This window comes from Cetorhinus maximus, chromosome 17 (genome assembly GCF_964194155.1).
Source record: "Cetorhinus maximus chromosome 17, sCetMax3.hap1.1, whole genome shotgun sequence".
Classification (NCBI taxonomy): Eukaryota; Metazoa; Chordata; class Chondrichthyes; order Lamniformes; family Cetorhinidae; genus Cetorhinus; species Cetorhinus maximus.
Window position 1 is genome coordinate 92,107,888 of NC_135895.1, and position 17,176 is coordinate 92,125,063.

At 41.0% G+C, this 17,176-nt stretch overlaps 1 protein-coding gene across 1 annotated transcript; it reads right to left on the reverse strand.

Annotated features, from left to right (window-relative positions):
* Window positions 1-10,889: 10,889 nt before the first annotated feature.
* On the reverse strand, window positions 10,890-12,579 carry LOC144692779 (tumor necrosis factor ligand superfamily member 6-like). Its single transcript, XM_078561860.1, has 4 exons — window positions 12,213-12,579; window positions 12,072-12,114; window positions 11,865-11,921; window positions 10,890-11,521 (listed from the first exon to the last, which is right to left on the reverse strand). Exons 1-4 carry the CDS (start codon window positions 12,444-12,446, stop codon window positions 11,124-11,126), a joined length of 732 nt encoding a protein of 243 aa, XP_078417986.1. The 5' UTR covers window positions 12,447-12,579; the 3' UTR covers window positions 10,890-11,123.
* Window positions 12,580-17,176: the final 4,597 nt, after the last annotated feature.

Here is a 17,176-nt window from a genome sequence, read left to right on the forward strand (position 1 = left end):
CTGCCTGTTAATTCATGTTGACCTCATGTTAATTCTGGCTGTTACAGAGTGTAAGCTCGATAGTGTTGGCTGTTTGCTTTGCTGATTTTTGTATGATAAGTTATTGGCTGGGATTTTCCGGCCCTGGTGTGGTGGGTTCCTCCACAGCTGATGCGGTGAGCCATTCGAATGTCCGTTGACTTTGGCAGGAGGGGCCGGAAACTTCCGGCCATTAACTGCTGGAACCTTGTGCCTTTATTCTCTTAGCAAGAAACTGGGGTTTCTAATTTTGTTGTCTTTAACCATAAAAAGTTGCTGACCCCGAACCAGGTCTTAAACAAATTTTGAGGTCTTGTCTGGAACCTTAATAAAATTTTGAGGTCTAGTCTGATTTTGTAATAGCATTTTTATATAACGAGTTACGGGCCTGAATTTTTCCTCGTCAGGCCCGCGCGATCGGTGGGCCCGAGAGCAATCGGGAAATGGACCCCTGACCGTGGTCAGCCCCCAACCGTGATTTCACGCTGCCTGGCCAATTCACGTAAGACGCGCGCTTAAAAGCTCAGCGTTGCCGGGGTGAGGGCGGGCGACGACATCACCGTGGGTGCGGGCGAGCACTGCGAGAGAGCTCTCTGAAGATAGACAGCTGCCTCAGGGAGCTGCCAGTCATAAAATCAAGCATAAAAAAGCTGGAAATACAATGTCCATGCAGCACAATCAAGCACCTGAAAGCACACCTCATAATAATGCTGTTCCCAGATACTTGTTTTTATTTTATTTCCTAACGGAGATTTCATCCCGCCCTTGGACGAGGTTTCATGAAAAATGTAAAGGCTGCACGGTCGATTGGCCCGTCCGCCGCCACCCGTAAGGCTGGATGCGCCACGAAAAATCGCTTTCAATTGCGCTGTCAATGGGCTTAATTGTCGGCGGGGACGATCTTGACGGCCGCCCGCGCCCGCCGAGCGAGATATGGCGCGATGACGTCGGGACGCTTGGCCAACGTCATCTCGCGCGATTTTACACCTGATCGGGTTGGGCACGCGCCCGCCCGCTGGGTGTAAAATTCTGTCCATGTTGACCTGGGATGCCTGAAATGGTGGCAGGTACAGACTTAATAATAAGAACATAAAGGCCAGGATTTTTACCTTGTCGGGCAGGCACGGCAAGTGGAACCACGAGCAGTCGCAAAACCGACCACTGCCCGCGATCGAGCCCCGACATCGAATTCCACACTGGCTGGCCAATTAACGGGCAGCCAGCATGAATCGCGCGCTGCAGCGCTCAGCGCTGTCGCGGTGGGGGGCAGGGAGAGGGCCAGCGCGGAAGTTCGTGCATGCGTGCGAGCGCCTGCAGTGAACGCTCCCTGAGGCACAGGCCAGCCTCAGGGAGCTGAAGGCTTATAACATTAAATATAAAAAAGTTAGCAATGTCAAAAACATGCCCCATCGTACGTCGGCAGTGGGGGAAATTTCTAGAGTCCATTATAAAAGATTTAATAGCTGAGCACGTGGAAAACAGTGGCAGAATCGGACAGAGTCAGCATGGATTTATGAAAGGGAAATCATGCTTGACAAATCTACTGGAATTTTTCGAGGATGTAACTAGTAGAGTTGATGAGGGGGAGCCAGTGGATGTGGTTTATTTGGACTTTCAGAAGGCTTTTGACAAAGTCCCACATAAGAGGTTAGTGTAAAATTAAAGCACATGGGGTTGGGGGTAATGTATTGAGTTGGATAGAAAACTGGTTGGCAGACAGGAAACAAAGAGTAGGAATAAATTGGTCTTTGTCCGAATGGCAGGCAGTGACTAGTGGGAGGGATTGGTGCTGGGACCCCAGCTATTCACAAGATATATTAATGATTTAGATGAGGGAACCAAATGTAATATCTCCAAATTTGCAGATGACACAAAGCTGGGTGGGAGGGTGAGCTGTGAGGAGGATGCAGAGATGCTTCAGTGTGATTTGGACAAGCTGAGTGAGTGGGCAAACGCATGACAGATGCAGTATAATGTGGATAAATGTGAGGTTATCCACTTTGGTAGCAAAAACAGGAAGGCAGATTATTATCTGAATGGCTATAAATTGAGAGAGGGGAATGTGCAATGAGACCTGGGTGTCCTCGTACACCAGTCGCTGAAGGTAAGCATGCAGGTGCAGCAGGCAGTAAAAAAGGCAAATGGTATGTTGGCCTTCATAGCCAGAGAATTCACGTACAGGAGTAGGGATATCTTGCTGCAATTATACAGGGCCTTGGTGAGACCACACCTGGAATATTGTGTGCAGTTTTGGTCTCCTTAACTGAGGAAGGATGTTCTTGCTATAGAGGGAGTGCAGCGAAGGTTGACCAGACTGATTCCTGGGATGGCGGGACTGACATATGAGGAGAGATTGAGTTGGTTAGGATTATATTCGCTGAATATATGAGGGGGGATCTCATAGAATCCTATAAAATTCTAACAGGACTAGACAGGGTAGATGCAGGAAGGATGTTCCCGATGGTGGGGGAGTCCAGAACCGGGGTCACAGTCTGAGGATACAGGGTAGACCATTTAGGACTGAGATGAGGAGAAATTTCTTCACCCAGAGAGTGGTGAGCCTGTGGAATTCGTTACCACAGAAAGTAGTTGAGACCAAAACATTGTATGTTTTCAAGAAGGAGTTAGATATAGCTCTTGGGGCGAAAGGGATCAAAGGACATGGGGAGAAAGCAGGAGCAGGCTATTGAGTTGGATAATCAGCCATGATCATTATGAATGGCGGAGCAGGCTCAAAGGGCCGAATGGCCTACTCCTGCTCCTATTTTCTATGTTTCTATGCCCCCTCATGTGATTCATGTCCCCTCATTGCTGTTGGAAACCTCATCCCGCCCATGGATGAGGCTTCCTAAAAAATCCAAAGGCCGCTTGGCTTTTTTGCCTGCCCGTCAACCGTAAGCGGGTAGTAAAAAGTTTCATTCAATGAGAGCTATAATGGCCTGTTCATTGCCAGTGGGCGTGCTGCCGATTCCCACGCGCACCCGCTGACCAAAATATCGCACGAGTGCCAGATGACGTCGGGACACTCGTCCAACGTCATCGCGCGTCATTTTACGCTCGAGTAGATCAGGTGCGCACCCGCCCGCTCAACGTAAATTTCTGCCCGAGAAATAGGAACAGGAGTAGGCCATTCAGCCCATCGAGCCTGCTCTGCCATTCAATAACATCATGGCTGATCTGATTGTGGCCTTAACTCTACTTTCCCATCTGCTGCTCCCAACCCCCACCTCCACGTCCCCTTATCCCTTGAGTCCCTTGTAGATCAAAAACCTGTCTAACTCAGCCTTGACTATACTCAATGACCCAGTCTCCACTGCTCTCTGGAAAGAGAATTAAAACCAACTGGAAATCAAACACATACTTGCAGAGCACAATGGATTAACAATCCATCGCCTTAACCACTCAGCCACTTCATCCTCCAATTATAACATTCAAAAGGAGATTGGAAAAATACTTGTTGCTGTATTGGTCAGAAATTGGATATATACCTGAATGGGAAAAATTTGCATCACTATGGGGAAAGAGCTGAGGAGTGGGGCGAATTGGATAGTTTTACAAAGAGCTGACAGAGCCACAGTGGGTTGAATGGCCGCTATCAGTGCTGCATGATTCTCTGATTCCACATTCAAATTGGACAAATAGTGCCAAAGAATATTCATTACCATTATCATCAGTTATATAGTCTCCACTTTTAGTAAGTTAAACATGCTGGCTATTTCAGGCTGAAACAGGTCTTCAGTGAACAGATCACATCTTGTTAAGATGTAAGTTAAGTGACAACAATCAGTTCACGTACAGCTAATCAGACCAGCATTTTTTGTAGTGGACTATTTTTAACATTGGTACTTTTTTGTCATCTGCACCGCCCCCACCACCACCGTCCACCCACCCCCCACTGCAAACACTCCCTCACTCCCAAACAACCCAACAAGCTCCAGTGGAGTTCATGTTCTCTGTTATTGCTTCTGCTGTTCTTCTGCAGGTAATGTTTGTGAGAGAGAGGAAAGGTACTGCAAACAAGCAATACGATTAAATCACAATTTGCAGGTTCCCCTGAAGGAACTTCCTTCGTCCTTATCGAGGTTTAAGTAGTGCCAGAACATTTATTGTCATGTAAGCGATCTAACACATGTACAACCTGCACACTCTCAATGATACAAGACAGCCCATTGCAAATTGAGGCCTGTCATGGATATGCACTAAGGCTCCATATTACTAATCATTTCCATAAGTATCTCACATTCACGGGAGTTGACACACACTACCTTGTACCTATTTTCATAATGACAAAACCCCCGAGGAATAGCCATTGTATGCCCTTGTGATCTGAATGAAACGTGCGTTTTATTGTATGTGTACTTCATTAATCTCTGCAAAAACAAAATGAGCCAGAGGGAGCTTGATAAAAATCCATAAACTGTTTTATTTCACAGTAATATTTTTTATTCATTCGTGGAATGTGGGTGTCACTGGCTAGGCCGGCATTTATTTGCTAATTTCAAAATAAAAAACAGGTTTCATGATCAGACTGGTTTAATCAGTGAAACTTTACATAATAATTCAAAATAAAGAATGCATCACTCTTCGCCACATCAGTGGGTCATCTTACTTCGTTTAAACAAGATTTATTCTGAATGTTCTCCTGAACTGCTAAGCTTTTTATAGCAGCCAAAGCCCTCACTGTAAAACTGAAACCTAAATGTTGCTAACCCAAAATTAGAAATCCAAAAATCAGAATGAGGGAATAAAAGGTAAAAAGAAAACAAGGAAAAGAATGAAAGGAAGGGAAAAAGTAAGAAAGGAAGGAGGGATGGAAGGAAGAAAGGAGGAAAAGAAGGAAAGAAAGAAATAACTTGCATTTATATCAACTTCAAGATGTCCCAAAGTGCTTTACAACAAATGAAGTACTTTTGAAATGCAGTCATTTTTTTTTAAATTTATGAAACAGAGCAGCCAATTTGTACTCAGCAATGTCCAAATAATAGCACTGGGATAATGACCAAATCACCTGGTTTAGAGTTGTTGGTTGAGGGATAAATATTGACCAGAACTCCTCGGCACTTCTTCGAAAGTGCGGTGAGGAGTTTTACATCTACCTGAGAAAGCAGACTGAGGGGCCTCGATTTATCGTCTCAACTGACAGATGGATGAACTATTGAACTCCTTTGAAGAGTTCAGTGCCCTTTTCACCCCAGGGGGAAGCAGCAGAAATGATGACCAAACTCAAAAGTAAACTCTAAAAACGTTGATACAATTTGAAACAACTTTTTGATCAGATGAGCGATGCCTCAGTTCTGTGTCTGGAGGGTGGCTACTCTGCTGTGCTATGGAGGCATTGAACCATCGTCATTTAAAGGAACTTGTTAAAAAACTAAGAAACTGGTCTATCGGAAGAAACTACATACAAAAGGAACGGAGAGCTTGGTTTCTAGTGAATTGCTTTCGGGAGAAATTTGAGTAAGATTGAGAAAACAGCCTCAGAGTTTAGGGTTTTTGCTTTTCCAGTTTTTATAGTCGCACTGGTAAGGCCAGACCCTCCCTGCCCAGCCGTATGTAAAAACTGGTTGACTATAACCTAGTTGTCTCTGCAGCTTCAACAGGGAGTAATCGTCCTTTGACTGAATGCAAATGTAGTTATTTGTGTCAGACTGCCCTATTTAAATGTTATACATATCAAAGTCTTTTTCTGATGCAGTATCCTGATTCACAGCATGTCGTACACCAGATGATGTTTTTTGTATTTCTACAGCTGTCTGTATCTAAATTTCATCCTAACATAGCAGCAAACGGGGGCTGAGAGTCTGCCTTGAACCAAAGATATGGTAGATTCCAAGCTGGGCAAACTCCCACCAGAAACACTTGCTCCTGCTCATTTCTAAATATTTAATTGCCATCTGACATCTAACTTGCTGCTAACTTAGTGTTAATAGGTATCATCATCACTGATTCCAAGTCCTCACATAAAGATACATAAACAAATGCAAGTATTAAAGCTTTATTTTGCAATAGCATATATTATATTCACTTTTTCTTATTACAAAGTGACTTGAGAACATACAATTAATTTGATTCTGAACCTTGCTCGTGACAGTACAATAAAGAGCAAAGTAGCAAAAGATAAAGTTATTCCCTTAATGTTATAGCTTAACCGACATGTACAAAGAGCTAGACTTATTGAATTTACCACTCTGGAAAAGCAGTATGGAAATCAACCCCAACCCCATCTTGAACATTCAATTGTGGCGTGATGATTTGTCTTGAAAAACATCGTCACTTCGTACTCCTCAGATAGCACCTTCCAAACCCACAACCACTACCATCTGGAAGGATAAGGGTAGCAGACACATGGATTCACATCCACCTGGAAGTTCCCCTCTAAGCCACTCACCATCCTGACTTGGAAATATATCGCCGTTCCTTCACTGTTACTGGGTCAAAATCCTGGAACTCCCTCCCTAACAGCACTGTGGATGTACCTACACCACATGGAGTGCAATGGTTCAAGAAGGCAGCTTGCCACAACCTTCACTAGGGCAATTAGGGGTGGGCAAGAAATGTTGACCTAGCCAGTGATGCCCACATCCCATGAATGAATAAAAAAAACACGTGAGGAATTTAGGAGGAATCTAATGTGTGGCACTTCCAATCACTTTACCATAAGTGGCTATGTTCCTCATTGTGGGATCCGAGCATGCCCCATACAATGGTGCAGTGCACTGATGCAATAAGCAACGCTGCTCCAAGGAGCCATCCAGTCTAAACCCACTAAATCAGGCCACCACTGTTGCTGGATCCATGTTCTCCAAGTCAATAGTGCAGACTTCACTCCACAGTGCTGTTAAAAGTGTTGAATAGAAACCAGAAAGCAGCACTCGCCATAAAAAATAAGGGACATGTGATTGAAACACTCTACAGGGGCAATTACATCATGGTGTAGCCATGCATTGCATTGGAGTCAACATGGCACATTTTGGCATATTGAACTACTTGGCCCATTCATTCTTTGATGAAACACTTCATGTCCTGTCATTGATTTAAGAAGTGGTAAAAAGCTAGGAACCACTGAGGAGCAGAAAGATTTTGGGATGCATGTTCAGAAATCACTAAAAGGTATTGGACAGACACAAAGTCTAATTATGAAGGCTAATTGAATGTTGGCCTTTATCTGAAGTAGGTTGGAATACAAAGGGATGGAAGATATATTTTAGTTGTATGCTTCATTAGATCTCACCTTGTATACTGCATGCAGTTCTGGGCACCATAACTCAGGAAGGATCTATCAACATTGGAGGGGGTGCAGTGCAGATTCACCAGAATGATACCAGCAGGACTAAAAAGGTTAAATTAGGCTTACATTCCCTTGCGTTTAGGGGTAAGATAATTGTGGTATTTAAGAAGCTTAGACTACTTGATAGGGTAGACAGAGAGAAACTATTTCCCCTGGTGGGACAGACCAGAAAAAGGGAGAATAACATCAACATTAAAATCAGGAAGTGCAAAAGGTAGCGGAAATCTGGAAATTTCTCCCCCAAAAAGCCATTAAGATGAGGGCAATTGAAAATGTCAAAACTGCAATTGATAGGTTGCTGTTAGGCAGAGGAATTAGGGGTTACTAGGTTACTAGGGCTGTAGAGAGGGCTTTAAACTAAATGGGGAGGGGGGAGGGTTCTGGAAAGGGGATATGTAGGCTTACAAAGCAAAAGGATATGGCAGCCTTGCAGGGCAGCTATTTAGGTATTGATACCCAGAGTGTGACAGAAAGGGACAGAGTGTACAAACATAAAAAAAAGCAGCAAATAGGGTCAAAGAAGGAAAAAGTGGTAAAAAGACAAAATTAATGGCCCATTACTTAAATGCACATCGTATTTGGAACAAAATAAATGAATTAACGGCACAAGTAGGGGTTAATGGGTATGAACTTATAGCCATTACAGAGATGTGGTTACAAGGAACTGAGAACTAAATATTCAGGGGTATGTAACTTTTCGAAAGGATAGGCAGGAAGGAAAGGGTGGTGGGGTAGCTTTGTTAGTACGAGGTGGAATAAGTACAGTAGCAAGAAAGGATCTTGGATCGGAAGATGTAGAATCCATATGAGTGGAGGGAAGAAATAACAAGGGGAAGAAGACACTGGTGGGAGTAGCCTATAGGCCCCCTGATAGTAGCTATACTGTAGGACAGAGAATAAATCAGGAGATAATGAGGGCATGTGAAAAAGGCAGTACATTAATCATGGGTGACTTTAATCTTCATGTAGATTGGGAAAATCAAATTGGCAGAGGTAGCCACGAGCAAGAATTCATGCAGTGTATTCTGGACAATTTCTTAAAACAATATATTGTGAATCCAACCAGAGATCAGGCTATTTTGGATCTGGTAATGTGTAATGAGGCAGGTTTAATAAATGATCTCAGAGTAAAGAATCCCCTAGGAAACAGTGACCGTAACATGGTAGAATTTAGCATTCAGTTTGAGAGTGAGAAACTTGGGTCGGAAGCAAAGGTGGCTGATGAACCATGGCAGACATTTAAGGAAATAGTTCATGACTCTCAACAACGATATATCCCAGTGAGGAAGAAGGATTCAAGGAAGGGGATAAATCAACCATGGTTAACCAAGGAAGTTAAGGACAGTATCAAATTGAAAGAAAAACATACAATGTGCCAAAGAGTAGTGGTAAGACAGGGGAAGCTTTAAAAACCAAAAAAAATGATCAAAAAAATGATAGAGGGAGAAAATAAACCTCGAGTAGAGCAAGTAATATAAAAATGGACAGCAAGAGCTTCTTTAAATATATAAAAAGGAAGAGAGAGGCCAAAGTGAACATAGGCCCCTTAGAGAATGAGGCTGGGGAAATAATAATGGGGAACCAGAAAACGGTAGAGGAGTTGAACAGATACTTTGCTTCAGTTTTCAAGGTAGAAGATACTAATAGCATTCGAAAAATACTAAATAATCATGGGGCAAAGATTGGGGGGGAGGAAATGAATACAATAACTATCACTATAGACAAAGTACTAGAGAAACGAATGGGGCTAAAGGCCGATAGGTCCACTGGACCTGATGGGTTGCATCCTAGGATATTAAAGGAAGTAGCTACAGAGATAGCGGATACACTGCTAGTAATCTTCCAAGGATCCTTAGACTCTGGAAAAGTCCCAGAGGATTGTAGAACGACCAATGTAACACCCTTATTCAAAAAGGGAGGGAGACAAAAAACAGGTAACTATAGGCCAATTAGCTTAACATCTGTCATTGGGAAAATGTTGGAGTCTATTATAAAGGATGTAATAGCAGAGCATTTAGAAATGCAGAATATAATCAAGCAGAGTCAGCATGGCTTCATGAAGGGGAAATCATGCCTAACAAATGTATTAGAATTCTTTGAGGAGGTAACAAGCAGGATAGATAAAGGGGAACCAGTAGATGCAATATATTTGGATTTCCAAAAGACATTCGATAAGGTGCCACACACAAGGGTACTTGATAAGATAAGAGTCCATGGTGTTGGGGGTAGTATATTAGCATGGATAGAGGATTGGCTAACTAATAGAAGACAGAGAGTTGGGATAAGGGGGGCGTTTTCGGGGATGGCAACCTGTAACTAGTGGAATGCCACAGGGATCAGTGCTGGGTCCTCAATTATTTACAATATGTCTTAATGACTTAGATGAGGGAAGCGAATGTACTATCGCCAAGTTTGCGAATGACACAAAAATAGTGGGAAGGCAAGTGGTGAGCATGACACAAGAAGTCTACAGAGGGATATAGACAGGTTACGTGAGTGGGCAAATACTTGGCAGCTGGAGTATAATGTGGGAAAATGTGAGGTTATGCACTTTGGCAGGAAGAATAGAGGAGCTGAATATTATTTAAATGGAGAAAGACTGCACAGAGGTATTTGAGGGTCCTTGTGCATGAATCCCAAAAAGCTAACATACAAGTTAATAAGGAAGGCAAATGGAATGTTGGCCTTTATTTCAAAGGGAATGGAGTATAAAAATAGGGAAGTCTTGCTAAAACTATACAAGGCACTAGTTAGACCACACCTAGAATACTGTGAACAATTTTGGTCCCCTTATCTAAAGAGAAATATACTGGCATTAGAGGCAGACCAGAGAAGGTTCACTAGGTTGATCCCAGGCATGGAGGGATTTCCTCATGAGGAGAGGTTGAATAGGTTGGGCCTGTACTCATTGGAATTTAGAAGAATGAGAGGAGACTTTATTGAAACATATAAGATTCTTAGGGGCTTGACAGAGTCGATGCTGAGAGATTGTTTCCCCTTTTGGGAGAGTCTAGGACCAGAGGGCATAATCTCAGAGTAAGGGGGCACCCATTTAAAACAGAGATGAGGAGGAATTTCTTCCCTCAGAGGGTAGTCAATCTGTGGAATTCTTTACCACAGAGGGCTGTAGAGGCTGGGTCGTTAAGTATATTCAAGGCTGAGGTAGTCAGATTTTTAATCAGTAAGGGAATCAAGGGTTATGGGGACAAGGCAGGAAAGTGGAGTTGAGGATTATCAGATCAGCCATGAGCTCATTGAATGGCGGAGCAGACTCGATGGGCTGAATGGCCTACTTCTGCTCCTACATCTTATGGTCTTATGGCCTTATGGTTACTGAATCAAGGTGGGAGTTGGGTATCAGGTGAATAGACTACTGAGCTCAAAGATGATACCCTCTACCTCTGGTAAAAATAGTTTGGTAATGCACACTGTCCAAGCTCACACATAAAAAATGACCACTTATATCGGACACTATTGAAGGCTATTCATGTCCATTGAACTATATCTCAACTTAAATCATATGGAGAGAAAATTGGAAATAAAGAAATTGTAAATAAACAATATAATTGCATGAAGTACATATTTTAATTGCTGGCTTACAAATTTAAATCTTTCATACTGCAGACTTTTTGAACTTTAAATACTCTGCTGCTTATAATATTGTAGAAAGGAGTGTGAGGAAAAAAATTAGCATATAGTCACAGCTTCGTCAACCATTTGAACTTCTTGTGTCACATTAATTACTGTGCTGCATTGTGATTTGAAGTTCAAAGATCGTTAATATGTTTGGAGGTCACATGGATGTTAAGAGCATGACCTAAAGCTTGTATACCCCAAAGAAAGTCATTAACTCGTCAGTACTAACCATTCTTGGATGTGAGACACTGACAAACAGACGCACTCTTTCACTCAATTGAAATATTCCGGCCTGAAAGGTATTCTTCCCCCATGTTCCTGTATCACTACAGTAATTTATCACATTGATTTTCATTAGACTCAGGTCATTTTGATAATTCTCAGTGTGTTTGAATACAGTTTGTTGTAATGGGACTGCCTCACATTGCATTCCACGGAAATAGACTTTTGCGTAAATAAAGTATTGTCCAGTTTCATTGATGATCAATGCTCCATCCTTGTAGTCAATCCCCTGTGTAAAGGCATGACCCAAAGAATTCTCCCACATCAATCTATCGGAATGATCACTTGTTGATTTTCCTGAGATGGCATATTAAAGTTAGACAAACATATTATCTAACACTTGTTGAATAACCACAACTGCTTTAGATATATTCGCCATTCATTTATGATCAAGCAGGCTGAAACAATTGTTTAGGATTTCAAGATATATACATTTTAATGCTTTCTGCATAAAAAAATCTCCATTTCCTTTTTCTTTCTTTCTATTGTTGTTCTGCATTTTCTTTACTTTTTTTATCCTGCGAGTTCTCACATTCATCCACTTTTTACTTACTATTTCCCATAAATTTATTTCCCCCTATTTCTTCCCAGTAACTGGTTTCCTTTTTCACTTGTGGAACAGACAAGATTATCTACAGACCTGTAAGGTGGGCAGCCATTTTAACTTCACTCTTTGGCTTGGCCATGTCCTCAGCTCCTACAACATAGCACATTTAGACCTTATTAGTTTTATAAGCCATATAATATCCCCAATGAGAAATAAAGGCATCAGTTGCAAGATCTCCTCAATCACCATGAAGTTTTCTTCATATAAATATGTTTCTAAAAAAAAAAAAATTATACTCACCAATTTGCTTCTCTGGTCCATTCTGTGGACTGCCTTCGATCTTCTGAAAATATTACAAGTGTTCAGCAAAACTGGCGCTAATTTCTTCTTTTATATGTACATTTTCAATTTGTTTCAATAATCTGTAAATTGATAACTCACCTGCTTCAGTTGCTCAACGTTTTGTTGGAGTTGGTATACGTAACATATACCAAACACAAGCCCAGTCAGTGCTATGAAAAGCATGCTGACAATGGCAAAATGACAGACTTTTAGCCAGCCCAATTTCTTCTCAATTCTGAGGCCTGGAAGGTCTGGCCACGCAGTTGTTGGCTGACATGAGGGAGGGTCCTCGCTGTCAAGCATTTGCGAGGGATAAAGGTTCCTTGGCTGCATAATCTAAAACCGAGCTTGATACAGATGCAGAATGGTCTGTTTCCTATAGACGCTGGTTCTTGCTGTGCTGGTGAGCACGTTGCTAGCCTATTGTAAATTGTTTTACAGTGATCTGACTTGTTTCCTTGTTTTCTCTCTGTAAATAGGCGACCTTTTCGAAAACAGAGATCACACGGGCCACATTTGTTTTGAAGTACACTTCGGCTCAAGCACACATCACCTCTTGATGCAAACAGTTGCACAAGACCCAAGTGATAACCACATATATCACGTTAACGGTAATGCAGGCAACCACTGCAACTTTTATTAATCCATTTGCTTTAATAACTAAACAATCCTTCCATAATTTATTTTGTTTACATTTTTACAGCCTTGTTTTTGCAATGGTGTTTTTTAATTTGCATTCACTTAAAGAAGTATTAGCTTCTACAACATTTTCAATTTTTATTCTCTTTAGCACTTGGAGTAAGAAAGGAAATGAAAAAGAAAGCCAGATCTTTTTTTTAACTCATGAAATGCTTTACGTTGTTTGTTAACCCTTTCCCCACCTCAAGGTGACTGAAATGACTGAATAGCAGCAGAAGATAATAATACAGGGAAAGGCTGATTGATTTAGTTCCAGGAAATAAAGTGGGATAAATACCTAAAGAGGATAGGAGAACTCGTTGAAAATATTGGCCACAACATTGTTAGGTTCAAAGTTAAAATGGAAAAAGATAATGGGCAGAACTTTACGGTCCCGTTTCGGCAGGGACAGGGCCGTAAAATGCAGCCAGACATTCTAAACCTCATTGGCTTTGGCGGGAATGTAAAATCCCGCTGCCGTAAAATTTCGCCCAGTGAAGTTTTAACGGTAAGGAGGCTGAACTGGAAAGAGCAAAGTTAGTCAGATAAGAAGATTTAGCCCAGTGGGATCATGGTGACCAAACTCCACATACCCTTTGGCCAATGTCCCTTAATACTTTTGGTTAACAAAAATCTATCGATCTCAGGTTCAAAATTAACTCAGTGACCTGGTATCAATTGCTATTTACAGAATAGTTCCAAACTTTCACCATCCTTTGCGCGTCAAAGTGCTTGTTAACTTCTCTTCTGACTTTTTTTGGCTATGCCCCTCGTCCTAGACTCTTCAACCAGCGGAAATAGTTCATCTCTATCTACCCTATCAATTTGCCTAAATATCTTGAAAACATCAATCAAATCACCCCCTAACCCTTAACCTTATAAATTCTAGGGAATCCAACCCCAGTCTGTGTAATCTTTTCTTGTCGTTCAGGTATCATTCTGGTAAATCTATATTAAACTCCTGCGAAGGGCAATATATCCTTCCTGAGATTTGGTGCTGAGAGCTGCTCACAGTACAGAACTCCAGATGTGGTTTTGCATAGCTGTAGCCCAATTTCTACCTTCTTGTATTCGAGTCATCTCGATATAAAGGCCAGCACGTCAATAGCCATTTTGATTATTTTCTGTACCTGCCCATGACTTTTTAATGATTTATATACATGGACCTCTCACATCTCTTTCTTTCTTTGCTTCATAATTTAGAAAGCACTCTGTCCTGTTCATTTTAGATCCAAAGTGGATCGTCTCACATTTGCTTACATTGAAATCCATTTGTCACAGTTATGCTCATGTGTTTAATCTAATGCTTCTTCGTAAATGTATGCTTTTATCTACACTGCTTACAATTCCACCCATCTTTATGTCATTGGTAAACTTGGATGTGTACCTTTCCATTCCATTATCAAAATACAATATTGATATATTCCTAGAAGGGAAAAATGGGGTCAGCAAAGGATAACTGTTTATGGATAAAGAGAAAATTAAAGCTACAATGGAACAAGAATATTGAAGAAAATTATGAGGAGTAATACATGCAATGGAGAAGCAGAAAGTGAGACTAGAACTAAGGGAAGGGAACAAAAGGGAACCTGAGATAATGTTAGCAGATAATACAAATAGGTAAATATATAAATAGTTAAAGAGAGGGTGGGATTTGGGGGATGAAGATATGGTGAAAAAAATGAAGTAAATATTGTATGTCAGTTTATACAAATGGTGGATGTGAGAATATGGTTATACTGGATCAGAGACTGAGCAATCTGCTAATTTGATTGTAGGTTAAACTCACAAATATCAAATCACTTCAATAGTCAATAGATGTGAGCAGCAGTAATTTCTTTCTCTTTCATGCTCTCCCAGACTGTGGTGACCCTAAGGATACTGTTCCTATGCTTCATAATGTGGCTGTGAACGGGACCAGGAAGAATAACTGATCACAGAAGTTGGAAGAACTTTTCCTGCCATGTAGCACTCACTTGGGATTGCCTCTCTGCTCCAAACTATCAGAGGGAGAGAAGTTTGTAATTGTACTAAATTTAACGTTCTTAGATAAAATCCCTAGTACTTGTTGCCAAAGCAAGGAGCTCTCTTACACATCTGGACCCAGCTGTATGACAACTAATTGAACATTACAACACCTGACAGGCTCAAATCTACAATACCTGACAAGTTCAAATCTACAATACCTGACAAGCTCATATCTACAATACCTGACAAGCTCAAATCTACAATACCTGACAAGCTCAAATCGATAATACCTGACAAGCTCAAATCGATAATACCTGACAAGCTCAAATCTACAATACCTGACAAACTCAAATCGATAATACCTGACAAGCTCATATCTACAATACCTGACAAGCTCATATCTACAATACCTGACAAGCTCAAATCTACAATACCTGACAAGCTCAAATCTACAATACCTGACAAACTCAAATCGATAATACCTGACAAGCTCAAATCTACAATACCTGACAAGCTCAAATCTACAATACCTGACAAGCTCAAATCTACAATACCTGACAAGCTCAAATCGACAATACCTGACAAGCTCAAATCTACAATACCTGACAAGCTCAAATCGATAATACCTGACAAGCTCAAATCTACAATACCTGACAAGCTCAAATCTACAATACCTGACAGGCTCAAATCGACAATACCTGACAAGCTCAAATCTACAATACCTGACAAGCTCAAATCGATAATACCTGACGAGCTCAAATCTACAAAACCTGACAAGCTCAAATCAATAATACCTGACAAGCTCAAATCTACAAAACCTGACAAGCTCAAATCGATAATACCTGACAAGCTCAAATCTACAATACCTGACAAGCTCAAATCGATAATACCTGACAAGCTCAAATCTACAAAACCTGACAAGCTCAAATCTACAATACCTGACAAGCTCAAATCGATAATACCTGACAAGCTCAAATCTACAATACCTGACAAGCTCAAATCTACAATACCTGACAAGCTCAAATCAATAATACCTGACAAGCTCAAATCTACAATACCTGACAAGCTCAAATCGATAATACCTGACAAGCTCAAATCTACAATACCTGACAAGCTCAAATCTACAATACCTGACAAGCTCAAATCGATAATACCTGACAAGCTCAAATCTACAAAACCTGACAAGCTCAAATCGATAATACCTGACAAGCTCAAATCTACAATACCTGACAAGCTCAAATCGATAATACCTGACAAGCTCAAATCTACAATACCTGACAAGCTCAAATCTACAATACCTGACAAGCTCAAATCAATAATACCTGACAAGCTCAAATCGATAATACCTGACAAGCTCAAATCGATAATACCTGACAAGCTCAAATCAATCATACCTGACAAGCTCAAATCTACAATACCTGACAAGCTCAAATCTACAATACCTGACAAGCTCAAATCTACAATACCTGACAAGCTCAAATCGATAATACCTGACAAGCTCAAATCGACAATACCTGACAAGCTCAAATCTACAATACCTGACAAGCTCAAATCTACAATACCTGACAAGCTCAAATCTACAAAACCTGACAAGCTCAAATCTACAATACCTGACAAGCTCAAATCTACAATACCTGACAAGCTCAAATCGATAATACCTGACAAGCTCAAATCGATAATACCTGACAAACTCAAATCGATAATACCTGACAAGCTCATATCTCCAATACCTGACAAGCTCATATCTACAATACCTGACAAGCTCAAATCAATAATACCTGACAAGCTCAAATCAATCATACCTGACAAGCTCAAATCTACAATACCTGACAAGCTCAAATCTACAATACCTGACAAGCTCAAATCTACAATACCTGACAAGCTCAAATCGATAATACCTGACAAGCTCATATCTACAATACCTGACAAGCTCAAATCGATAATACCTGACAAGCTCAAATCTACAATACCTGACAAACTCAAATCTACAATACCTGACAAGCTCAAATCTACAATACCTGACAAGCTCAAATCTACAATACCTGACAAGCTCAAATCTACAAAACCTGACAAGCTCAAATCGATAATACCTGACAAGCTCAAATCTACAATACCTGACAAGCTCAAATCGATAATACCTGACAAGCTCAAATCGACAATACCTGACAAGCTCAAATCTACAATACCTGACAAGCTCAAATCTACAATACCTGACAAGCTCAAATCTACAAAACCTGACAAGCTCAAATCTACAATACCTGACAAACTCAAATCGATAATACCTGACAAGCTCAAATCTACAATACCTGACAAGCTCAAATCGATAATACCTGACAAGCTCAAATCTACAATACCTGACAAGCTCAAATCGATAATACCTGACAAGCTCAAATCTACAAAACCTGACAAGCTCAAAT

Excerpts from the sequence above, each read along its gene's own strand:
- LOC144692779 (XM_078561860.1), bottom strand. The coding sequence starts at position 12,446 with ATGCAGCCAAGGAACCTTTATCCCTCGCAAATGCTTGACAGCGAGGAC. Across the intron at positions 12,115-12,212 it reads ACGTTGAGCAACTGAAGCAG|AAGATCGAAGGCAGTCCACA; the intron begins GTGAGTTATCAA and ends TAATATTTTCAG. Across the intron at positions 11,522-11,864 it reads AATGGCTGCCCACCTTACAG|GAAAATCAACAAGTGATCAT; the intron begins GTCTGTAGATAA and ends ATGCCATCTCAG.